This window comes from Periplaneta americana, chromosome 13 (genome assembly GCF_040183065.1).
Source record: "Periplaneta americana isolate PAMFEO1 chromosome 13, P.americana_PAMFEO1_priV1, whole genome shotgun sequence".
Lineage (NCBI taxonomy): Eukaryota > Metazoa > Arthropoda > Insecta > Blattodea > Blattidae > Periplaneta > Periplaneta americana.
Genome location: NC_091129.1, coordinates 63,122,638 through 63,149,964, shown reverse-complemented (window position 1 = coordinate 63,149,964; position 27,327 = coordinate 63,122,638). Strand labels below are relative to the sequence as shown.

Sequence of the window (27,327 nt, the reverse complement as noted above, 5' to 3'; positions counted from 1 at the left end):
ACGTTATCTGTTCACATTTCTTCCTCCTCAGTCTGCTCTCATCTTCTCCTGAGTCACCGACAGTACAGTAATCTGTACAGTAATATGCACTATTGCTCGAAGAATCTACGTGAAGATTATTATTTGTTTGGTTTTACAGAATACATCTGTTATGGTAACTATCAATTCCTGGCGCCGGAGCGAATTTTTCTCTTCTAATATTGTTACCAAAACAAATGTATTCTGTAGGACCAAAAAAGTAATAATCTTTACGTAAAAAAAGGAAAGTTGGGAGAAAAATTTTCATCCTTCGATCTTGTCTATAAGTAATAATCATTCCAGTCAGTGCCAGACAACAAAGTTCAGTTTGCGGAATAATAAGTCCATGCCCTAGCATTCAGCCACCAGTAAGGCTGAGTAGAAGGCCTAGTTCGTTTTCAACCTTCTTTCCACTTAATGCTGTACTGATCGAAAAAAAAGGAGGGAGTAATACAACGTAGTTGGCTGATGTGAAGTTCAAAACGAAAGTTTCTGATACACATCACTGTCACAATGTGCATAATATTTATGAAAAAGTCCAAAAAGAAAGGAAAAAATTTATTTAACAACTTCTTTTAAAGAATATGTCTACTATTAATATGAAGGAAAGTAACAAGTTCTCTTCTACTATGTGTTTGTGTGTCTTCCACTACCATAAAATTAATACCCGAGATATAAGAAGACACAAGGAAGAATTATATGAAGCTAAGCACTAGCAATCAACTAATATCCTGACACTTTGAAAGTCACTTTGTTAAAAATTGTTTTAGCTTAAATAAATTTTACTTCTTGTGCATGTTAATTAGAATATAAACATTTTTTGTCAATATGTGTCCCGTGTAATGATCCAGCAGAAATGAATGAAGATCACTTGAAGACCTGAGAAGAATTAAGATCAGAAGAAACTAGAGTTCAAAAGTATTGGAAAGCACGACTGCTAATGGCTTCATTGCCAGATGCAAGGCACTAGACGACAACAACAACAACATTTTTTGTCAGGCCACAAGATATACGCTACAATGATCGGTTTTTGTTATGTATGAATATTTCTGTGTCCTTGTTAGCGATCTCTCTTTTGCTAACACTGAAACCAGCAACTGGTGTTAAAGGCGTGAGCTTGGCGAGACCTGCTCCCACTCTGCCCTTCCCTTGACAGTGAGTGAAAGCTATGACTGAAAGAAGCAACTGTTGGTCTGGTTGGCAGTTGGTATAGCACTGGCCTTCTATGCCCGAGGTTACGGGTTTGATCCCAGGCCAGGTCGATGGCATTTAAGTGTGCTTAAATCCGACAGGCTCATTTCAGTAGATTTACTGGCATGTAAAAAACTCCTGCAGGACAAAATTCCGGCATACTGGCGATGCTGATATAACCTCGGCAGTTGCGAGCATCATTAAATAAAACATAACATTATAAGAAGCAACTGCATTAGTGATTCTGGAAACGTTTACATGAGAATAAAAGTGTCATTATTAGTATAGTGAAAATGAATCAAAATGAGTGATTGTGATTGTATCAATTATTTGGCAGTAGAAATTACAATTAGAAAAAGATACAATTGAAAAAAGGAAGACCACCACTCCATCTCTAAACAATTTAATTAAAGAAACAAAAGTTGTGTGCGGCATTTCAATGCAGAATGGTATTCAAAAGATCAAATAATCTCACAATTAACTTCAGATTCACTAAAATTTTGATACTGATAACAGTCTTGGTATAAGCCAGAGATAATGTGACTGCTAACACTTTTTCTACATTCACACTCTGTCACTGATTGTATATAACTTTACTTTACTGTAAAACCTACTCAATTTTAGGATTCAATATTGCATTACTAAATAAACTTGCTGCAAGATACCGTGATGGCAGTGTGAGCTCCGACTGACTTGCCACAGTGTCTCATGATTTCACTAATGCAAACCATCCATAAAATTGTTAATTGCAAGCAGAAGACTCTGCTTCGTCATTTTTCCGTTGAATGAATTGCACATATAAGTTAAATTTTGTTTGGAAAAACTTTGTGACTCATGGACTACATATTCAGTGGACTCAAGATTCAATACCTGACAAACAAGTGGAAGTTTACCTCCTACTAGAACAGAGTGGTTTCTCTGTTGATCTTAAGCGGTAGTTTTGTGCTATACTGACTATATATTATCACCAATGATTATAGGCGTTTGTGAATGTCTAATGTTTGTTCATCATTTTTATGCAAGTGATCCCTTCATGAAATTTAGCGTCATGCTTGAAAGTAGACCTACAGTACATGCTGATTAATTTAAACCATGTGCCAACTGATAATTTTAGTAGAAAATGCTTACAATCATAACCTCACCTGTGGAAGGCCTGGACAAGATTCGTGACAACTTGATGGTCTGGATTGTGCAGGGCATGGAATAGCATTACTCTATAAAGAAACAATGGTATAAGTACAAGTACATGATACAAAGAATAGCACTTAAATAATGGGAAAGTTACAAATTAAAAAATTTCAATAATATTTTACTTTTATCTGTTATGGTTATCATTGGTTATTAATGGAGAAAAATTCGCTCCAGCACTGGGGATCGAATCTGGGACTTCCACTGGTTACTCTAACCACTGAGCTACGCCAAGGTTCAATTCACAGCACTGGATCGAATCTTTCGCCTTTGGTACTTCCTCTTAGTGGCCTCTTAATAATATTTCAATATATTGTATGTGTTGAACATGGAGTAAGACCACTAAGGGAAGTGCCAAAAGAGAAATATTCAAACCGGTGCTGTGGATTGAACCTCGGCATAGCTCAGTAGTTAGAGCACCCAGTGCATAGAACTGGGGATTCTGGGTTCGATCCCCAGTGCTGGAATGAATTTTTCTCCATTAATAACCAATGATAACCATAACAGATAATTCTGTAGGACAAAAAAAATCATCTCTACATAGATTTTACTTTTACTAAGCTTAAGGTGGAAAAGTGTACTACCTCAGTTAATTTGTTTGTTGCTGTTGCTATTAATAATGCGCCAAGGATTTGGAAAAGTATTCTAATTAGAAAAGAAAATTCAATGAACTTAATCTACTCCATGTATGTTAGTAATAACAAGGATACAAAACATTCTTGATACCGGTATGTAAAAACTGAAAAATGATTACTGAGTCATGTTATTCTGTTTAAATTTTTATAGTTCCTTACAAAGTACTGCTGAAGTTTGTTTTACTTCAAATTACAATAAATTATATGATGAAAATCAGAAGTACTCGTTTCAGCTCCTCAGTCTAAAACTATACACCAACATTTCTAAAACCTAAAAGTACTGGTACTGGTAACTAAAACATACCGTAACCTCACAAATTCGTATTGAAGTTCTGATATACCGTAATCAAACTTCTATAAGGCTACTCTCACCTGTCTATGAGATGGAGTGTGAGGTCTCCCAGTCAACTGAATGGGTACATTAACTTTCGGTTCCCTCTTCATTTCAGCTATCCGAGTTACAAATTATGGGCAAGCTGTACTCAACAGTGTCACGTCACCTGCAACTACAGACTCATATCATTTCTAAGTTCCAAATTTTAATAAGTTTACTAGTGTGTATTATAGTGTTAATAAGAAAAAGTTTCACTATCTTTTTTTCCGCTTTTTGAATAGAGGTGAGTAATGAATTACTGCATTGCTAAATATGTTATACTTAAAAATATTCCTTCTGAGAAATGGAACATCAGCTAACATTTCGTCATTGTGTTAACTACCAGTTCTTACGAGATTTCACGTTTTCATTTTGATTATACTGTAAAGACTAGATTAGGTTCTCAATCACGAGTTAAGTTTTAAAGTATAATATTCCAAAAAAAATATTCCTTATTGTTCAGAACTGGTACAATACTCTAGAATAGGTGTATAGTCATAGAATGCAATAAAAGTTGATACCAAATCCATCCAGTAAATTTTTCTAACAATAAAATATATGCAAAACAAAGCAATTCTAGTTAAAATAATTTTTTTTTCAGGAGACTGAGAAATTGTTTCAGCAACTCAACAAATCTCAAGTTTCAGACCATATGCACACTTCTATCTAATTACGAAACAAAATCTTTGTGAATTCATTAAGTTTTAAATATTTTCTATTCACAAAAACGCATATCTCGAAAGTAATTAAACCGAAATTTAATTACACACTATACAGTAACAAGCTCATTATATGTGGATATTAAATATTGCTCATTTACATTTGCACTATCGCTTATAAAATGTAGGCCTATATGCCAGAATTATATGAACCGAAAATCGAAAAAGAAAATTAAAGGTTACCACGTAACACTTCTTGGGATGACATAGGCCTACTCATCTGGATAAGGTGGCAAAAAGTGTACATAACTAGGATGTTCTAAAAGACAAAAACTTATTTAACAGGAATGAAACCTAGGTCTGTAATTCCAATAGTGTCTGAAGCTTAAAATGCAAAAATTAAATACAAGCAGTACATATTGTGTTGCTGAGTGATAATTCAAATGCTACATACTAAGAAAACTATTTTGTTAATATATCAACTATGGTACGCAAAAATCTTTACTTATAGCCTACTTTTGATATGATTCTGTAAAATATACGCAGTTTCCTTACAGTATTAATTTTTTCGGTACATACATTACAAACATGTTATAATTATTATGTAAGAAAATGTATATTTAAAAAATGAAATTTTGTTGTAGTTTTAGGATATTTTTCGAATCATTTTCCACATATATTTTCTACTTCATAACGACAGTAACGTACTCTAATAAAATGTTTCAACAATGTGGGGAAAGGGGGATGTAATATTTTCATATACTGAACATCTGCCAAACTAACTTCACAACGAAATATTGCAATTATATTTCCAATCCATTTTTAAGAGGAAATATTTTGTAAATATGCATAATCCTAGAAAATATTTATCTTTGTACTTTACTATTTTGTACCATAATTTCAGCAGCCACAATACAAAATGTAGCTACATGAAAACTCTATCAACAAGATTGAAAGTAAGGTCTCTTACATACAACACACTATATCATAAGTAATTGCATTTTAAATAAGAACAGACCTGTATAAATGTAGAATCATAAGAATGAATCATTCAAAGAATGTAGTTACAATCAACATACTATTAAATTTTTAATCCACAACGGTACTTAAAATTTTGAATTCTATTTTAATTTGTGTAAGAAATGTAGTCAAAGAATCACCATGGTTATCAAGTACAATTATATAACAATTAAACTTATACAATCATATAATTATTGTAACACTCTAATCTAAATTATTTCTAAAAATTTAACTTACCGATTTACACAGAACTTCTCTCCATTCATTAGTACCGAGAAACTTATCATCACAACAATCACTGAAAACTCTTTGAAAAGTATTTCAATTTACAAGATTTAATACCAGAGATGTCCAAAATACATGCAAAAATTTAATTAAAGATGTATAAATTCCAGCTCGAGTGGAAGACGTCAATAAATGATATTTATTCCATGCACCTGTACTAATTTAACTTTTACATGCTCGTTTATATCTTGTATTACAGTAACAGTTACAATGGAGATCTGCACATGATAGAAGTGAAGCTACAATTATAAACATCATCACATTCCCTAGAAGGTTAAGGGAAAATTTAGTCTGAATAATTTACAGCCATAAAAGTATGTAAATTACTCTTTTAAATATTCCAACAAAAACAGAAGAATAAAAGCAACAAAAAGTTAATTGTATGTGAAGCTACATCAATTACTTAACTGTGTATTGTGAGAATTTTCGTGGAATTTGAATCACTGTCTGAATGCAATGATAAATAAGACTAAAAGTAGGGTAGTGACGGGAAAATTGAATGATATTAAAACAGGCATTAATAATAAAACTGAACAGATATTCAAATTAAGATTTGTTACATTATGTGCTGGAATATTAACTTCCCAAAAACCTAAAATTTTAATTCACATATCCATCTCTACTTAGGTATACTCGTGTTGTCTCGTTTGGAACAACTATGTAGAAGCCACATAACAGCATAAGTAATTAAGTGTAAAATATTTCTGTAAATATTTTGCATCACGTAAATATACGAGCTACTACTTTTTAATATCAATCACAAATGCAATGAATTATTTTCAATACAATAATAAAATATCTTATCAAAAACGCAATACAATGTATATATATTACTAGAAACATGTTCCACTAATGTGAAAAATTTAAAGTTGCAGTAGTACAGAGTTACACAGATATTGAACACCTAATAACTTAGCAACAAAAATAATACTGCTACTGTAATACAAGTCATCCTTCACAGCAATGTATTTTTTTTTTTTTTTTGTAATTCTCAAGATTGACCTATTATTTATGATTACTAAGCAGGAAGAAACTCTGTGATAGTTTAACACTCAGCAGACCTGAGTTTGGTCCTCATTTCGACTTCAATCATGAGAGGTTTTTTAACTATACGAACTTCTTTCCATAAAAATTTTTTATTTCAACTTACAGTGTTTCATTTCATAAATATACACAGCTTGGAAATTATATAACTGTGCATATTGAAATAGGCAATAGAATACATTGAAATAAATAAAAAATTATTATGCATTTTTTAATTAAGTGCATGGTTAATTAGAAAATTAGGCTGAAAGCCTGCATAGTCTAGCAACAGAGCATCACTGGCTCATCTATGAATACACACGAACTCAGGTCTGAACAGCAACATTCCATTTCTTAGTCACAGCAGTAGGGTTGCTGGGCTTCCTAAAGGCAGGAAATAATGATACGTGCTAATATTTTTATTTAATTTACAAGAAAACCACCCATTTTATTTCATAATTCAAAGGAGGGTAATACCATATAAAATTTTAAGAATATGCCAGCGATGTCATGAATTTTTTTGAGCTTTTAATATAATAATATTTTTATGAAAATAAATTAAACTGCCAACAATGACCGCCATATCATTAATATTTTAATCATACGGATGACAAAAATGGGTGGCAGTTACATGTTATCCATAATTTAAAATATTCTAGATACCCTATATGAAGTGTCATCAAAACTAAAGAGACGCCATTGTAAATCTGAATAACCATATTTTAATACCTTAAAGACTAATCCAAATAATATTAAGGCATGTTCATAAAAACACCTCATCGAAAAAAAAAAAGTTTTTTATTCAAATGCAACAAATTAAATTCATGTGAATTTCATTCGTATTAAAGAAAATCTTATTCTTAATCCATCTTCCAAGTTTTATGACTTTATCTCAAAAAACCTGTGAATAATTAAATTATTAATTTCTGTTCCGACAGTTGAAAATCGCTTGCTATGTGTGGCGGTCGCAGCGTTCGCAAGACTTCATATTAATGAGTAATCTCAAACGTCCGTCCCCCTGACCTTGATCGTGCAACATTCTGTACGACGGGAGAGCCTACCTGCTGAGCTCCTTTGTTCCGGTGAGTTATTTTTATTAAAAACTGACATGACATTTAAGTCAACTTTCTGAAATTTTCACAGTGGAATCAATACACCATAAAGAATTAAACACGTTTTTCGTCTGTAAAAATGAATTGCATTTTGTGTTCTATATTTTTTTAAATTATTTTACGGTGGGTAACTATTTAAAAAATTGTATATTTTTTTTTTTCATTTTAAGGGCATTTATAAACAAGGCTCTCCTTTTACAAACTGCATTAAAATCACTTTTCCATCTTCCTTTACATAGTAAGAAAACTCCAATGAATGAAACCGTGTTCTTTGTTAAACCAATATTTTAAATTCTGATTGCTGCCAAACTATGAAAGATATAAATATAGTGTTGTTTGAAATTCATATTTAGAACATACAAAATAACCTACTACAATATTTTTAACTTTTGAGACATCATGGTTCAAGAACATACTTTATTGCACGGAATGACCCAGGGATAAATCATTCCTTATCAATTTCTCTAATAATTAATAAGAGTAAAAATCACAATCATATGGATAGTATCTACTTATCAAGTGAAATAATGTTAACATTCAGGGAAAAATTATTTTTCCTGAGAAAAATATTCATTTGGCAGAAATGTGGTATTATAGTGTTTTGTTGTACTCTATCCAAGAAATAAGCGGTTAATATCTGCAGTTATATTATTTCCACCATGACCAAGTATGCTACTTATGATAGGCAGGGACGTCCAGTTGCCAGACCTACATACATTTCAATCCCATGACTGTTACGAATCTCAGATTATCTCAGGGCCAAAACTTAAACAGCAGAGTCTCTCTCTTATTACATCTTATCTCATCTCACCTTCACTGGAGATCCATTAAAAAAAAAAAAAAATCAATTAATGGTCACACTACAAAAAAACTTCCATCTACCCTCTTTAAAGATGAATTAAAAAGAGAAACAAAGAAATAAAATGTGAAACATGAGTACCGGTAACATTTTCTTTGTAATATATAATCAATTCTTACAAGTTGTTATTTCAATTGGAACTGAGATATCAATTTTCTCACTGAATCTGATTAGTCAATCGCTGGCAGTTAGTGACCTAGTAACCAAGTGGAGGAGGAGGGGATGTAAATTTAAGTGATGTGAAACACTCGCTTTACTTCTAGACTACAAAGATTAAAGATCATAGCACAAGTTGGAGGTTCAAGAATGACTCGTGAGAAGTTTAAGAATGAATGAATCTACATCGACAGCAGTGCACTTTACTGCGTTTACTCCTTTCTATGATTGGCCATGAGGTGTGATGAGAGAAAACTTCAGTCTTTTTCGTATCACTGATGTGCCAGTATAAAATGACAAAAAAAGGCGAGAAATAGGTAACAAACAGAGAAAAAAAACTGTTTTCATAATTTTATTTCTCCTAATGAAGCAAAAAGACTAATGAGCATCTTATTCCAATAAAGAAATATTTGAGAAGCACTGCGAAAACAACTGTACAGACCAATGAATAGGGTCGTGTTTATTTAGAACATGAAACAGTCTCAGCTTGATTTATATGGAAAAAAACATTAGTAATACTCAGGGGCGGCCAGTCTTTTGGGGTTATGCCCCACCAATATTTTAAATTAAAAAATGCATACTTTTGTAGAGGCACTGAACCTCCAGGGTCCTTAAAAGCCATAAGTAATACTTTTGTTTAAGACAGTGCACTGGATTTATATTTCAAAGTTAATTGAGGCATACAAACAACACTTGTCGACAAAGACTTCAAAGAGCATACAACGGCCCTACAACTTCAGTCACTTCAGAGCTACTCTTTCGACGTGCTACATGTTAGGCTTTAGAGGTCACTGCTCTTTGCTGCATGCTGACGGAGATGGAGACTGTGGGGCCAACCTATTGTGCTCCTGAATGGAATGCATAGGAATCGACTTTAGTCACACACACAAACCGATGTGCATATAATTTCGTCTGTGACATGTTTTAAATGATGAAGTACAAGGCGTGGCAGAAATAACTCCCGAATTTAAAATGAAAATAACAAAGCAATGATAGAAGCTATTCAACATTTTATTTCACAGTTTGAAAGAGCAAGGCTTATCATTTAATTTACATTACATTGTCACTTAGTTTTGAAAATAATATCGTCCAAATGCCGATCTTCATATTCTCTGCATTTCTGAAACCTCTCCCTAAAGTTCTACATTCCTCTACTAGTCAGTTTTGGTGATTTGCCGCAATTTTTTTATGAATGGCAGCTTTCAGTTCTTCTAGTATTCTCGGCTTACTTTTGTAGACTTACCTTCAGCTAACTCTAGTCAAATAAATCGCAAGGTGCGAGATCAGGGGAACATGTTAGGCATCCTGGAAACATTTGTTTTAGGAGTTTCATCAATGCCCTTCCTGTGTGTGTAGTGGCACCACCCTGTTGAAACCACACAGCAAGATTCCCTAGTTCATTGAGTTTCGGCTGCAGAAGGTTGTGTAAAATCTCTATGTAACGAGCAAAAGTCACTGTAACTCTTCTGTCCTCCTAAAAAAAGTATGGCCTATAATTCCGAAATCAGCAAAAGTGCACCAGATATTAACAAGTTTGCTCTGAAGCTGTAGCCGAATACCAAAAATTTTGTTTATTAAAGCAACCCGACAAATGAAAATAAGCTTCGTCACTTAACAGTAGACTGGCATTATCTGGAACAGCTTGCAGTTGGCCCATTGAGTTCCTGTACAACCACCATTTTGTAAGGATGAAACTTTAGGTCTGTGTGCAAAATTCTCTTTATGGTGCAATCAGATATTTCCTCACTTCTTCAATGTTCTGTGATGTTAGAATGCTGCGAGGTATACCAGAAGGCTTCATTTTTGAAGTCGAACTCCTTCTCAAATTCTCACAAAATGGTTTTCCTGTCAGGAACTTTGGCATTTTGACCTAGCCGAAAGTGCCTACGAAATAATCAGTGTTTTGGTAACAGAGTCGGCATTTTCTAAATAAGTCTCAATCACGAAACCACAATGTTCTCCACACCATGTCATAGTAGTAACTGAAGTGGTAAGGCACATGCTACTCAAGGCCACAACCTCGACTCACTCCTTACTACTAACGCCAGAGAAACAGCAGTGGCAAATTCGGGAGTTATTTCTGTCACACCCTGCATAATCATGAACAAAGTTATTGTTTGTTAACAATTCTGTTTTTTTTTTTTTTTTACCCGGCCCCACCACCAGAAAAGGTCACGAGCTGCCACAAAAGTTAATAAAAAAAAAAATAAAAAACAATAGTCGAAAGCTAAGTGCCAATAAAGTATGGATAAAATACATGCTTCTTAACGGTATTACCAAAGTATGAAATTTCGTATACATATACTGATGCTAAGACATTAATTTACAGATTTAAATTTCAGAACCTCGAATCACATAATAAATATAAAGCTCGAGAGTAATTTGTTACTAATAATGTAAACAATAAATAGCGATTTTTGGATAGCTTTTGAAAATAATAACAGACAAATTTATTGAAAATAACTATATAATCATTTTTATAACACTGCATCTAATATATCATGTATACACGGTTGCATTCATACCCATATACACATACACATTCTCACACCATGCTGCGCTCTTACAAACGTATGCATATACACACATACATATATACTGTTCAAGTTTTTAGATGTCCCACCTTAACATAAAAGTACAGAGGGCTTGGAACAATTTCATTAATTGGTACAGCTCATGCATTTTGTCAAGACACTTGCGATGCGCAGTACGGGAACAGCGTTTCTGTGGAGGGGGTAGGAGTAGAAGGGAAGGTCGGGCATGTGTCTACAGAGTTCAAGGCAAGTTCCCCTATTTGTAAGTAGACTCATCCGATCTCGTGTGCAGCTCTGTAGGAAGAGTGGGGGAGTGTCTTGACAAAATGCATGAGCTGTAGTTGGTTCAGAGAGTTTAGGTCATTTTAGCTTCAGCTTTGGATATGGATCAGCTAACCAACAACAGATATCAGCCCTTTCCTCTAAATTCACTTATATGAGAAACAGAGCAAGAAAGAATAAATTACTTCATTGCTAGGAACTCAACATTAATTTACAACATATCATAGTATCCAAATCATTAAAGCTTCTTCTTAACATACAAGAAATAGGGCAATATACTATTTTGTGGAAATCCTTTGAACTGAAAAAATGCTTTAGCCAGACTTGTGTAAATTAGAAAGATTCACAAACTTATATATCCCATATAATATAATTTGAAATACTTTTAAAAAGCAACATCACGAAGTGATGCAGTTGCCACTTTATCAGCCAGAGTTAAATAAAACTGAATTATTACTTAACTGGTATATGATTACCAATGGGAGTAATGCGAAATAGTGATTTCAACTGTGATATGAGAACAATAAGGGAGTGCGTGGTAGCATCATGGTTAAGGCATTGTGCTACAAGCCAGAAGTTCTTAGGTTCCACTCCTGATAGGGTCATGGATTTGTCTCAATAATCTAATTTTTCCGATTGCATTACATCCTTGATGTTCACTCAGCCTCTAACAGAAATGAGTATCAGAGTGTTTCCTTGGGAGCAAAGCAGCCAGCACATAGGACTGACATCCTTTTTACTACTCACAATCGTCCACATCTGTGGAGTAACGGTTAGCACGTCTAGCCGCGAAACCAGGTGGCCCGGGTTCGATTCCCGGTCGGGGCAAGTTACCTGGTTGAGGTTTTTTCCGGGGTTTTCCCTCAACCCAATATGAGCAAATGCTGGGTAACTTTCGGTGTTGGACCCCGGACTCATTTCACCGGCATTATCACCTTCATCTCATTCAGGCGCTAAATAACCTAAGATGTTGATAAAGCGTCGTAAAATAACCAACTAAAAAAAAAACTACTCACAATCAGTGTCGATTGTCTATATTTTTTCCGGTGCAGTAACAGTGAGTTTTTATTTTAGATGGTATGGTGTACCGATCTCTACTGGCCCAACTACAGCACTGGGTGATGGAGATATTCTCTTTGATTACTGCGAATTACGAGAATAATGATGTGAACACGTATGAAAAATTGAAAAAGGAGTATAATGTACACAACTGTTTTGCACAGTAGACTCTAAATGGTAATTCAATTTGAAGGAGCGGGGTAGTGAGTAGTGTATAGTAATAATAATGATAACTGTAGTGGTACAATGAACAGTACTGATGGTGACGAAGGTGAACCTTCTGATTTGACTTCAATGTCCCTTGCGTTTAGATAGTAAATGAAAAACAAATTTATTTTCTGTTGCAAAGTCATTAGAATGTGATTTTATCATTAAAGAATTCACATAAAATGTGGTAAAACCAACTGTTTTAATACAATTTTAACTTCAGTTCCACTTCTCTTTCTTTAGTTCCGAAGTGAGACAGAATAGAATATCTATCTTTCACATTTACTCTCACTTCTAACGCATAGATGAGGGGCCACACTTAAAAACTCATTATGCACGCACGCACGCACGCACGCACACACACACACACGCGCGCGCGCACAAACACCATGAGAGTATGAGACAGAGGGAGAGGAAGGAAAAGAGAAAACTACAATTTAAAAGTTCTTCTATCGTACATCTAATTTATAAATCAGATGTACTCTGAAGAGAGAAATCTCTAAAGAGAATAAATCACTTAGAAAGTCTGTGGTTTTAAGAGAGTATTCATTTCAACTGCATGCAAATGTCTATATGCATGTGAAATGATTTGGACATCCCTGTTTTACAGTCAAAAAGAACCATTCTTGAAGTCTTTCTTACCAATAAATGAGGTTTTCTTAAATTTACAAAGATATCTGGAAAATATTGCATCTTCATATATTTGTGTTTTTTTAAAAACCCTTTCGCAAAAACTGTACAATTTCTAAACAATCCCTTTTTGTGTCTCAAACAATTTTCTTTCCGTAAATCTACTTAAAAATATTATTTACATTTAATATACAATTAATTCTTAATTCTGTAGTCTCAATCACAATTATCCAGAAATGAAAACAACATAAATGCTAAATTAAATATAAATGCAGGTTCCTCGCTTTTAACTTTTTATGTAGAAATCCATTCACTTCTCCTTCTCCATTTCTAGCATGACAATGAAGTTTTATTATCTTCCATAGCATAAAATACTGATACTGAGATCATCTGAATTATTATTCAAAGAAACCTGCAAAAATTTAGCACCTACATTATTAAATCAGACTTTCCACAAGCCAAAATAATTTGTACCGTAACTTCAAAGCACATATTTTTACATTTTGTTGATGGTTCTCACAATTCCCTTTTGTATACCGACCACAATTTATAGAATACTGTGATATGTTTAAATGTTTAATATCTTAATGTGGTTAGTAGAAAGCACATATTTTACCATGGAAATGTATCACTATTATATAATTTAACGGGTTTCTTGCAGTGATTTAAACATTTGGCTTATGAAGCTTCTATGTAAACCATACAAATGAGGCCATAAATATGAACTATACGTTTAACATGAAGTATAATATGTTGTTCAAATAATTAACCCTTTTAATGTGTAACACGAGATGTCTCGTGGAATCCTGCAAGTCACAGTTGTTGCCAAGTTATAAAATCAGAAGCTGATTAAATCTTGGAGATTTCCATTCATTTCACAGAATGAATTCGAGCATGGCATGCAGCAATTAAAACGACTTTCAATTACATACTCAGGATTTATATTCCTTCCTGGAAAAAAGTCATGCATAAATTCACGATAAAATGCTGCACCATGTCAATATTGTGTTTTTTTTAATCCTCCATTATTAAATAATATTATGAAGTTAGAGAAAATATAAAAGTACAGATTATTATCTACATGACAAATAAAGCAATGTATAACAACAGCAAAAAATACAAAATACCATGACATTGTAAATATAATAAATTACTGAAGACTCTCTATTTTGCAGCCATAAATTAATTTCCTTGTATCATAAACCATCCCAACTTTCATTTACATACTTAAATGTTTCTTGTATGTTAAACTTCAATTTTTGTTTTTGCTGTAAATTACTCCCAACATTCAGACAAATTACAAATTCTTATCCATAGCCTCTACAGTAATATAAAGGACACCACGAGATCAGCAACAAGATCGAGGATGAAAACACGTAACAAAATGGAAACAGTAGTTCTAAGTTACTCTCCACAATCAAATTTTCCAGTTATCGTTTTTAAATAATTTAACAGTGGCATTCTGAAACAATCTCTATTAAGTAGGTAATTATCTAATTATACAGGTTGGATGGTACCCTCTACACCAAAATGAAACTGCTAATAGATCATGAGGAGAGATTTGAAAAACATAAAATAAGTTTTTTCTCTAACATTCACCATTTTAGAGGAAATCGTTGGCAATATCACGGCTGCTGCAATAACTCTAAGAAAGCGCAGCCTACACTTCTTACCTAGCCCTTCCCCTCTGCTATACTCAGTCGGTAACACATGACATGCAATGTGTTGCAAGATTTATTTCAACGATTTTCGCTATTATTCAATTTAAATTCATGGCTAAATGGTTTAATTTGCAACAAAAAAAAAAAAAAAATCAAGACATTAACTGTTCAGATTATTTTTACCTATCTGCTTGTATAGCAATCAGCCATTCCTCTCGGATCATTACCGCAACAATGCACTGCAAACAATTGACAAAGACTATTTTTTTCCTGCTTAATGGTGCTTCATTGAAGGAAAAGTGTAATAAAAGTTTATGTAGAATCACCTCTTACATTTTGGTGCAGAGGTTACCATCTACCCTGTATTTTTTTTTTTTTTTTTTTTTTTTACCGTAGAAGTAACTACTGTACATGGTTTTCACTAATTTTGTAAAGCAGTCTATGAGTGCATATGATTTTTGGAAATCTTTTACACTTTTTTCAAATTGACATACACACATGCACGTGCGCACATACACACAATCTTTCTTCAGTTTTTTTTAAGTATCTATACAATGAGTAATGAAGGATAAAAGTCACGCATAATGTTGACACTTAAATTGCGTTTAAAAACTATTGATTATTCAACCTATCTAAACTATGAAAAAATTACGTATACATATTTACGAAGGAAGTCCTCATCATTTCTTAGGAACTGCATAAAATACAAGATTATTAATTGGCAAATAATAATATTAATCAGAAAAATCTTTGTTTGAAAGCATACCTGATAAAAACGACAGTGCTTTGGCTCTGATCTAGATGCACATAACTGCCAGTGTTACAGGCAAAATATACAGCAGTTTTTGAGAGCTATATGAAGAAGAGTAACGAAAACAGAATGTAACAATACACTCTTTGGAATTATGAAAAGGAGTCTGGTTAGACATCCTCGTCCATTAACTTACCTACCTATACACTGGTCATCTATACTAAGGAATTATGAACTCCAAAGCAGAAGTTGAAACTAGTATCTAGAACAGCGGTGCACAACCTGCGGCCCTTATTCGGCCCACCACTATGTTTGCTGCAGCCCAATAGTAAAGTTTCAAACTTAAAATTTAAGAAAATATTTGAACAGACTTGTATTATTAATTACTATAAATTACAGTAAACACTAATTAGTAAGACATTTATGTAAATTATTATTGGAGGATGTCTTCGGCCTCCAAAATAACGTTTTTTTTTAAATATGGACCGCAATATTCATAAGGTTGGACACCCCTGATCTAGAAGCCTAATTATATTATCACCATCACCACTACTACTTTAGTTAAGAATACGTTCAACTGCAGAGGCTATTCCATGTCGAAATTCAACGTGGGCGAGAAATAAACAAAACATTTTTGCATGGAACCAATTTATTAACTTCAAGGTTCTTTTATATGTTGTAAATCTATGCCGAGGGGCTCCCACCTTTACTTTTCTTTAATAGGGAGCTATGCTACGAATATTAATGCACCATAAAATCTATTGCTCTTGGCTGGATTTGAACTCAAGAACCTCAAATCTAATGGCCATATGGTAACTGAAATATCAATTATAAATATACAGTAATCTCTCTGCATCCACAAGGGATGTTTCAATATGTACCGCAGATAACAGAAAACCTTGTAGTAAATATCCCGTTGATAGACTGCTATTGCAGCACATGTCAGGACAGTAAAAAGTAAATAGTGAGGGTAATGCCACTAAGGACAGTGTTGATTGATATTACCAATCTATGAATACAGAGTGCGAATAAATTATAAATTTCCTAGAAATCTCTTCAGATTAAGATGCTAGGAGACAAAATACGTAAAAAAAGGTGTCACCAACGTTAACTGTGAATACAGATTCCGTGGTTAAGGGGGGATTACTGTACAGAGAAAGTGAGATTAAAATAATTTTGACATTAACATCTGAGATTAATAAGAATAAACAGCATAATATTAGCATTGTTTTTACTTATGACAATGAGTAAGGAAGCTTCTCATTATGTGTAATTTGTTTCCTCTCATTTCTCTCACATCAAGTTTATAAGAAAAACAGAGTGAGAAAGAAATTATATCTTTTGACTAATATAACCATACTACTGACCAAACATAAAACTAAAAATTCCTCAAAACGTCACAAAAAATAACAATGCTTACTCAATAAGATTAGAAATCACTTAAATTAATACAAAGTTGATATGGCGTTGTTAGCAGAAGACGAGACAATACTAAGGACATGCTACTGGAGCTGAATGACAGCTGTGAGCAGTATGGGATGAAGATATGTAAACAAGACGAAGATCATGGTTATCGAAAGGAAACTAAAGAAGGTAAACTTGAGAATTCGAAATGAGGCAGTGAAATAAGTGGACAGCAAGAAGAATAAATGACTGAAGATCATCTACAAACCTGTGAAATTCTACCTGATGGATCCACCACAGAGAAATATTGGAGAGCAAGAGCGCTAATGGCTTTGTTGCCAAAACCCAGCATTAGATAACAACAAGTGGACAGCTATAAATACTTCGAGTGTACTATAAGCAGTAACATCAGCTGCTGCCAGGAAGTCAAAAGGAGGATAACACTGGCAAAGGAAGCTTTTAATAGAAAAAGAACCTTGGAAAAAAGAACTAAGGAAGAGACTGGTGAAGTGCTTCATGGAGTGTGGGAGCATAAACATGGACATTACGATGAAGTGAAGGAAAATGACTGGAAGCATTTGAAATGTGGATATGGAGAAGAATAGAGTGTGTGAAATGGACAGACAGAATAAGAAATGAATCTGTGCTGGAAAGAGTGGGTGAAGAAAGAATAATGCTAAACTGATAAGAGAAAAAAACTGGTTGGGCCACTGGCTAAGAAGAAAACGTCTACTGAAGGATGCACTGGAAGGAAAGGCAGGAGAAGATATCAGAGATGATAGACAATATTAAGATACATGGATCATATGCGAAGACTAAAAGAAAGGAGGAAAATAGAAAATATTGGCGAATGCTGGGCTTGCAGTGAAAGATCTACCCTTGGGCAGAACACTATACATGAGTGAATACAAAGATTATTTAATGATCTACACAAATGAATCTTCAACACCAGAAGAAGAAAAATTCGCTTGAGCTGATTATCTGGTTGGGCTTTAATTCATGGCCAATACTCAGTCTCAAATCACTATAACCAATTTCACCTACACTTGATAACCCTGTAATTGATATAGAACTACAAAATAAACTATTTAAAAAATAATAAAAACAGCCTATTATAATTTATTTCTGAAAATAAAATATTCAGTTCCGGTAAATTCAACATCGAACATGGATAACGAACTTCTGATAATTAATGTCGCTCTTCCCTTCAGCAATACAATGAAATACAATACCTACATTCTCATGAACTGAAAGTCATCCCTGTACACTTCACTGCAATATAAATCTAAGTACGGTACTATTATTTAGGACAAAACACATCAAAGAAATAGTGCAACCACAGGTATAACTCAGACGGTAGACATGTACACCTGGTGATCCAGAGCTGCATTTGGGCATGGGTTCAATTCCCGCTTAGGATGGTTATCTGGTTGGATTTTTTCAGAGCTTTTCCTTAACTGTAAGGCGAATGTCAGGTAATTACATGCCAAATTCTCGATCTCATGTCGACAAATACCATCTCACTATTGCCAATATTCCACTGATACAGTAAACCCCCTGTTAAACAAAATAAAGGGGGCGGACTCCATTTCGAATAAATGTATACTTTTTTTTTTTTTTTTAAGACTTAAAAGGTTAGAAATTGACTCATAAGCTGTATATTCGTACATAAAAGTACCACATGCATTAAAAAAAAAAAAATTTGATGCACTGCATACCATAGGAACAATATTAACAAATCTAAATATTAATGCTTATTTCTTCAGAAAAAAATCCAAAATTTTCTTTTGGGTTTTGTGTTCTCATCTTTTTCTGGCAGCACTATCATGATTACTTAGTGCTAGGGGTGGGTTAGCTGGACATGTTGTTGCTCTTACATAATTTTCTCGGACCTGTTTTGGTAGTAACAAATATCTGTCTTCAGAGCTGCTCCTACTTTGTCCTTTTTTGCCCATTAAGTGTTGAAATTAAGAATATAATATATGAGTACGCCATACATCATACATAAATTTTGTATTTCATAAATACAGTACCGGTACATAGTGAAATTATTTATAAAATTCAGTTACACGACTTGCAGTACACATTTTGGTTAAACAAGTATTTGGCTGATAAGAGGTTCGGTTAATGGAGGTTTTACTGTACTAGATAAGATAGTAGTAGTTTACCTGTTAAATAACTAAAAAAAAAATAATAAATAATAATAATTGCTTCTAAAAAATAAGAACATTGATAGCAAAATGCAAAAGATACCAAGTCACTGTAATATAGCCCTATATGATAATGAGATTGTGAATGGCCAAAGAAACTAAAATTACTACCTGTTCTAGAGAAATTTTAAATATATGGCTCTACCACCTAAAAATAAATAATCAATTTCCTCAAATGTGGATACAGACATATAAGAGGATTATGCACTTTTTAACTTATAACAATACTACAATGCATAAAGAGGCACAAAAGTCATTTTCATTAACAGTGGACTTCACAGTAAGGCCTATACTTCACAAAACTTGTTCCACTAACATTCTCTAACACTTATTAGTAAAATACTCAATTCAAAATCGCCTCAGGAACAGCTAAACAAATGAAATTAACAAAGAAACAGGCATTATCTAAATCTCAGCCAAGCCAAAACTCTTCAAAATAACAGCAAAAATGTGTCAAAGATATTGTCAAATGAAGCAAAAAGTAAGATGAAACTATATTTTTCCATTATGAAAATAAGTCATTCCCTAATTAGTGTTTATAATAATGATTACTTTCTTATATATCAAAATTAAAACATATTTACTGTATACAGTGAACATTCGGCTATAGTGAACCTATATCGTTGGTCCTGACCTACAAACACTAAAAAGTACTGGTACATTAATATTTCCGTTTATACTGAACCATAGCTTAAGTTATAGTGAACCTTAAAAATTGCAGTTACAAGAGTTGTATCCTGACAAATTCTTATTTTGAAGTCAGACCTTCTTGTATAAAATTGAAAGAATGTGTTGAGAACAGCATTCTAAGTTTCTTACTCTAGTCAAAGGACAAAGGTAGGATTAGTGATTCCTAGACAATGAGCTATACTGTAAATTTAGGCAACGCGTGACGACCTTGCCTCACTCCACTATCAAAGAGTTGCCATCCTGTTCTCAGGCACACTACTCTACTGATATTTCTAATCCTCCACTGTCAAAGGGTTGGCTTTTGTTCTCAGAAACATTTCCATTATGACGCATAGCACCGCAAAAACGGAAAATGACACTGCTTTCTTTTATTAAAAGGGGACAGACATTACGTCCAGAGTATAAATGAAGTTAAGATTCCGAACTCCATCAACCCCCTCCCAGTTTCCATTAAATGACCCGAGAAATTCCAAGGCTGAGTACACAGTCACACCATAACAGTGTTTGTCATTTCTATCTGATCAGTCTATTTCTAGTGTTCGAACAATGAATGTACTGTATAAAAATGTCGAAGCATAAAGTGCTTTCTTTGGAAGATATGGCGAATATTGTGACATTGAACATGGTCTTTCGCAAGTGGACGTGGGTTGACAGCATAGTTTAAGTAAATCAACTGTGAGTAACAGTATAGAGTGTAATCCATTTCACAAAAATGAAATATTTTAATTACTGTATAGTATTTTATTTTCTTGTTCACAATTTTATTCATTTAAGGTTAGGGGAGAGACACTTCGGATTTAGTGAACGAAATATGGAAGTCCGCAGAGGTTCACTATATCTGGAGTTGACTGTATGCCCAAAAGTAATATAACTAACAATCTTAAATTTTGAAATGCATATAATTTTAAAAAAAGTTTCCATTTTTACAGAATGATTCAGAATTTCACATTTGCATTTGGTACACTTTTTATGAGATTTTAATACTTCCACATACTCCCGTTTTTTTCAATAATTTACTTTCATGCAAAAAGTAAATGGGAGAGATTTAACATCGTTGATGCTTATTACCCATAAGTGTAAATTTTACATTGTGGACTCTTTTCTTCTAACTTCCACGCATTTTTAATCTCAAAAAACAATTGAGTGATCCACCACTGTGGAGTAATGGTTAGTATGTCTGACCATGAATTGAGCAGGTCCAGGTTCAAATTCTGGTCGAGAGATTTTTCTCCCCAGGTTTTCCCTCAACCCATTAAAGCAAATACTGGATACCTTTCGACGCAGGATCCTGGCTCTTTTTTGCGGGCATTATCACCTTCAGATTCTACATAACTATCACAATTGATAAAGCATCGTAATATAAACCAATTAAAAAATAAAGTGAGTAATAGATCTTTCAATATATCCCTGCTGCTGAGTGACTGGTAAATTTCAAGTGGCTTATGTTGGTCGTGGGCGTCAAAGCATTAAAAAGCAATGCAACTTTCTGCTACTCTCTTCCCCTTCACTGCAAAATGGGACGTTGCACAAAGGCAGAGATATAATAAAAGATAGTAGGTACTGGTACATGGCCACTATACAGAGTATATAGTCACCAGCGTAGCTCAGTCAGCTAAGGCATTTGCTTACCAATCCAGAGTTGCGTTCATGAGCAGGCTTGATTCCTGCTTGGGTGTGTAACAATTAGTCCCCATTCTTTTTTAAAATCAGTTATTGGCACAGTATCGACTACAGGTACTGCACGTATGTAGCTATAATGAGTGAAACTTGTCATAGCAAAATAGTATTTGTGTACGAATTTGAGGCTTAAGAATGAAATTGCCTCAAGTTTCCCTTTCAATTGGAGAAATCCTCAGGAAAACCCCCAGGCAGGTAATGGGTACAAATAAGATTTGAAATGATCCCCAAGCATAGCATCAGAACATGAGTCCTGCTCATTATCCCCAGAATATGCTGATGAATGACACTATCGTTGTTAACATGGCCATAAGACCATATTCATAGGGATTCTAACCCTAGTTCTTAATAAAACCGAATTGCCTATGCTACTAAAAATCATTCCAATACTTCCATTCCATTTTATGAAAATTAACATCGGTTTTACGATTTTAATCATACAGTCTAACATACTCAAAATCATTCCAGTATCTTCTTCTTTCATTTTATTTTGTGAATATTAATCTAGTTTTTAATTCTATTGTATAACCTACCTTTCACAAATTCGTCCAACTGTTTTCATCCAATTTCATCATGGTATTCCTCTTAGATTTTCTAATCCAGCCTAATCAAATATATAATACAATTTTCGTTTCTTACACACATTCCAGCAACTGCAACTAACTGTAATTCTAACAAAATTTGACTAGAAGAGTATTTTTAATGTCGATTATATGACTTCCTCTGTTAACAGAACTTTGTTTTCCTTAATATTGAAAAACTCTTTCACCTTTCCTCCTCCCAAGCCAAATACTTGCCAACTATATATTTAAATTGTATAGCGCAATCTAATTTATACGAACACATACTTCTTAATTATTTCAAATAGTAACTATTAATCAACCCTTTCTTAAAAATGTCAAGTGACTGTGAAATTATATATATATCTATAATTTATTAATAACCTGAAACTAATTTATTATTAAAAAGGTAGCTGCCACAGTGGTTTAGTAGCTATAACGCTAGAATTATAATCATGTGGACCTGGGTTCGATCCCCGGCATACCCTCGATTTATAACTTTTATTGGGCAAGCCTGTGGTCCAGGTAACACAAGGGTTTTCTCCGGGAGCTCAGATTCCCCTGTAGCATCCCAACAAATCATCATCTCATCTCATCTCATCTCATCGTGGGTGTAACATAGACCAGCCTCCTATGGCTCATCCTGGACAACGATTCTGTCAGTAAACACAACTGCCTTCATACGAATCAGTGACGAACAGTAAAGTACACACCATTAGTACAGAGAGAAAAGGATGTTATAAAAGTTTATCTTCCTCTCCACACGTATATCATTTTTTTCTCTCTGTAAGATTACTACAGGTATCAACATTTTTATCGCCTGAACTGAATTTATGTACATCTGTTGGTATTTATTTTATTTAATAAACATTTTAAAACTAAGAGGCTTTTTAATCAATGAAGTAGAGATAAAAAAGAATGTATATTTTTTAATTGATTATTTTACGACACTATCAAAACTGCTATGGTTATTTAGCATCTGAATGAGATGGTGTTAATGTCAGAGAAATGAGTCCAGGGTCCAGGGCCGAAAGTTACCCAGCATGGATTGAAGGAAAACCACCTCAACCAGGTAACTTGTTCCAACCAGGATTTGAACCAAGGCCACTTGTTTCACGGTCAGGCATGCTGTTACTCCATAGCAATGGACTAAAAATAAATAAAAATGGGGCAATGTGAAATGAGAGTGATAATTAAGAGATATAGAAGTATTTTACCTTATCATAAATTTTTTCATCACAAACCTCAAAAGACCTGCTAGAAATGGAAGCTCTTTCTTTGAGTGAAAAACAATTAGCTCATCTTAAATTAAATTATGCTTTATTTAATGACACTTGGAATTGCCTAGGTTATATCAACATCGCAAGTGTGTCGCAATTTTGTTCTGCAGTTCTTTTATATGCCAGTAAATCTACTGAATGCCATCGACCAGGATCAAATCCGCAACCTCGGGCACAGAAGGCCAGCACTATACAGACTGCGCTACCCAGGCCGACATTAGCTCGTCTTAACTAGCCCTTACTATTATATGCTTTTTCCATACTTTTTAAAAATGTGCACATACTAAAGATAAGAATAATAAGCTGTCAAGAGAGTTCCCTCACTACTATGATAGCTAAGAGCAAAGATGCTTATGTTGTTCTATTTTATCTTTTAAATGACTTAACTTCATTTGAACTTAACAAGTCGTGTCGATAGAGATTTTTGCAATTTATGTTTGAAGTTTTCGATGTAAGACTCAGATGATAACTAGAATTTCTATGAATGCATGCACAACTCACACTTTAATTCACTCTGACCACTCTGTAAGTGAAAGGAAAAATGCTAGATCTGATTACTATTTGCATTAGCTTTGTAAAAATCAAGCATAAATTACTTTTCACGTAGAAGATATAAAATATCGCCACAAGTTGACAAATTAATCTGTTTCCAAGAAAAATGTGAACTTCTAGGAGATTCAGATTCTTACAGCTGTTACTTACGGCTTTTAGAGAATCCAGAGGTTCATTGCTGCCCTCACATAAGCCTGCCATTGATCCCTATCCTGTACAAGATTAATCCAGTGTCTACCATCATATCCCGCCTCCCGAAAATCTATTTTAATATTATCCTCCCATCTACGTCTCGGCCTCCCAACTAACACTCTACATGCATTTCTGGATTCGCCCATACGTTCTACATGCCCTGCCCATCTCAAACATCTGGATTTAATGTTCCTAATTATATCAGGTGAAGAACACAATGTGTGCAGTTCTGTGTTGTGCAACTTTCTCCATTCTCCTGTAACTTCATCCCTCTTAGCTTAAAATATTTTCCTAAGCACCTTATTCTCAAACACCCTGTAAAGTCTATATTTCTATATTTTGTATAAATCCTTGTCACAGTCTTGTTATCAGTTTTAGATAAGGCTTACATAATGTAATATCAATTTTCTTTTATAAAATCAAACAAATTGCTACAGTATAGGCCTACTTTGTCCTCGTGGCAATTCTGTAATGAGGAAAGTTTCTAATAAAAAAGTTATAAGATTTATTACTGTCATTAGCTAACATACATTCCTGGTGAAGTGTTCATTTTTTATGTACAGTGATCTATGTTTAGAAATTTAGTAGAGTAATACAAATACACTAACATCACTGCTGTTAATTTCATTAGCCTGATAGACTTCAGTCATTTTACATAATCTCCTTTTACTAATAATTGTCATTATTCTTAGGGCTTTCCTTTGTAAAATATATTTTTAGCTCCAGATACGTAATCCCAGAATATGAATCCACATTTCATTACAGAATGAAGGTACAAGGTATGTTGATTTAAGGGTGTTTATATCGCCAATAGAAAGTAAGGATCTAATTGTGTTAACACAGCTCAATTTAGGTGTAATATATTCTGTGTAGGTACGAGTTTTCCATTTAATGTAATTTTTAGGAAAGCTGAGCACTATTACGTGTACTACACTTGATATAAGTTTTATCAACATTACATGCTAATATATTTACATTGAACAATTAATTGATTCATTAGAAATGTTTATAAAATGAACATATTGTTTACTTGAGATAAGCCATATCTATTATCTGCAAATAAGATTACCTAGAACAAATTATTTATAGTTAAGATTTAATCATTAATATAAACTAGAAATAATAATGAACCTAAAACTGATTCCTGGGGAACTCCATGTTTAATATTCCCGAATTCTAAAAGAGTGACTTTGTGATTATATGGTACTGTATACTTATTCCTACTTCTTGTTTCCTATTTGATAAGTAAGATGTAATACAACCGAAGTTCTGATTTTTAATACCATAAAACTTATTTATCAATATATTGTGATCTACATAATCAAGTACTTTATGTCAAATCACAATATCTATTCAACATGTAATTTCAAATTTAATGCATGGTCTACACACTATAGTTAACAAAACATACTCGTAGTAGCATTTTTTGATATAACAATTTTTTTTTTCGAAATTAACAAATAATACATTTAGTGGACACTAAAAATTTAAATGTTGACGTTGCATACATTAAAAAAAAAAATCTCTATTTGTTTTTGTTTAGTCAGCTGTTCAAAGACAAAGAGTCATAAGTGACACCAAAAAAAAAGATCACTCGTGAAGCAACTAAGCCAGGAGATAATTGGATAGGGTGGCCAGTTCCTTCCCCTTTCCATTGCATACATTGCTGACTAGTAACATATTACACTGATCAGACTTCAGATGTATGCAAACAATGTTTTTCCTTTGACACAATATATCAAGTGAGATGTACTGCCTGAAAATAGATGTACACTTTACAGCTGCCTGCAATTTATAAGTTCCAGATACATACCTAATACTGCGCATGCTCGTCTCACCAAAGCCATAGTTTCACCAGGTGACACATAATTAAACCATTTAAATTTGCTGTATTTTTGTTTAAGAGTATAAAATATGTTATAAAATCGAATGGAGGTTGATTTTAAATACATTATGGCCTCTGAAGAGTGAAGTAATAACATTGATAAATACAAAAGTCAATCGAAGTGAATATGAACAGGAAACCCACATATTATGCCAATCTGGTACTATCAGTTTCAGAATTATAGATTGTTGTGGCATGGGTCTACAAAGCAACTGATTAGTACTAATTCGAGGTTCGAGTCTCCAACAATCTCCATTTATTAAATTACAAATATCCCATCATATGTCTCGGAAAGCTAAATTTATGTTGCGACATCTTTTACAATATATGCCCGAATTCTAGTAAATAACAAACCCCATCCTCTTCCAAGCAAAACTTCTGTCTGTAAATAAAATGGTCTGTCTCGTCATTATTCTTGAAGATGGCAGACAACTATGTCAATAAATCATCACCCTGGTTTGCATGGATTTTGCATCGAGAGCAGCCAAAGTGATTGTAGTTTATTTTATTGGGTTATTTTACGACGCTGTATCAACATCTCAGGTTATTTAGCATCTGAATGAAATAAAGGTGATAATGCCGGTGAAATGAGTCCAGGGTCCAGCACCAAACGTTACCCAGCATTTGCTCGTATTGGGTTGAGGGAAAACCCCAGAAAAAACCTCAACCAGGTAACTTCCCCGACCGGGATTCGAACCCAGGCCACCTGGTTTTGCAGCCAGACACGCTGACCATTACTCCACAGGTGTGGACGTGATTGTAGTCTTGTAAAAATATTATTGCCCAGCAATTTTTACAAGACAGGTATAACGAAGTTCATTAACAAATACCATTTAACACTTAAAATAAATCAAAAACGAAAATAAAAAATAATTCTACTCTGCCGGAGGCAAACTCTCAACCTACGAACGGAAAGCAGACATCTTACTCCTCTGCCACACACGTCGTAAGGTTGACTACACTGTAGATGGACGAATTTCAATGAACAATCATCATAGCAATACCTTCAAATGCAGTTCGTTTGCATGTGCGAAATGCATGGTAGACCTTCACATTTTATAATAACAAAGAGTCAGCCCATTGTTTTTGCTGTGAAGTGTACACAAGTCAGACCCTCAATCAGAGGTAGTTCCTCTATTTACAGATGCAAATTTAAAAATTTTGTAGACTTAATTCTTTTCTAATCATATTAGACACGTCGTAAAAAACGAAGTCATGTATGAAACTTAAATTT

The 27,327-nt window shown here is 33.8% G+C and overlaps 1 protein-coding gene across 2 annotated transcripts in view; it reads right to left on the bottom strand.

Annotated features, from left to right (window-relative positions):
* The window catches only part of LOC138712005 (histone H3.v1-like), a 107,222-nt gene extending 80,597 nt beyond the window's left edge, over positions 1 to 26,625 (bottom strand). For both annotated transcript variants that reach the window (XM_069843373.1, XM_069843374.1), the window contains exons 1-2: positions 3,405 to 26,625; positions 2,352 to 2,423 (exon numbers count right to left, since the gene is read on the bottom strand). In XM_069843373.1, coding sequence (XP_069699474.1) covers positions 2,352 to 2,423; positions 3,405 to 3,476 — 144 coding nt within the window. In that variant the 5' untranslated portion in view covers positions 3,477 to 26,625. The remainder of the gene's footprint in view (positions 1 to 2,351; positions 2,424 to 3,404) is intronic.
* Positions 26,626 to 27,327: the final 702 nt, after the last annotated feature.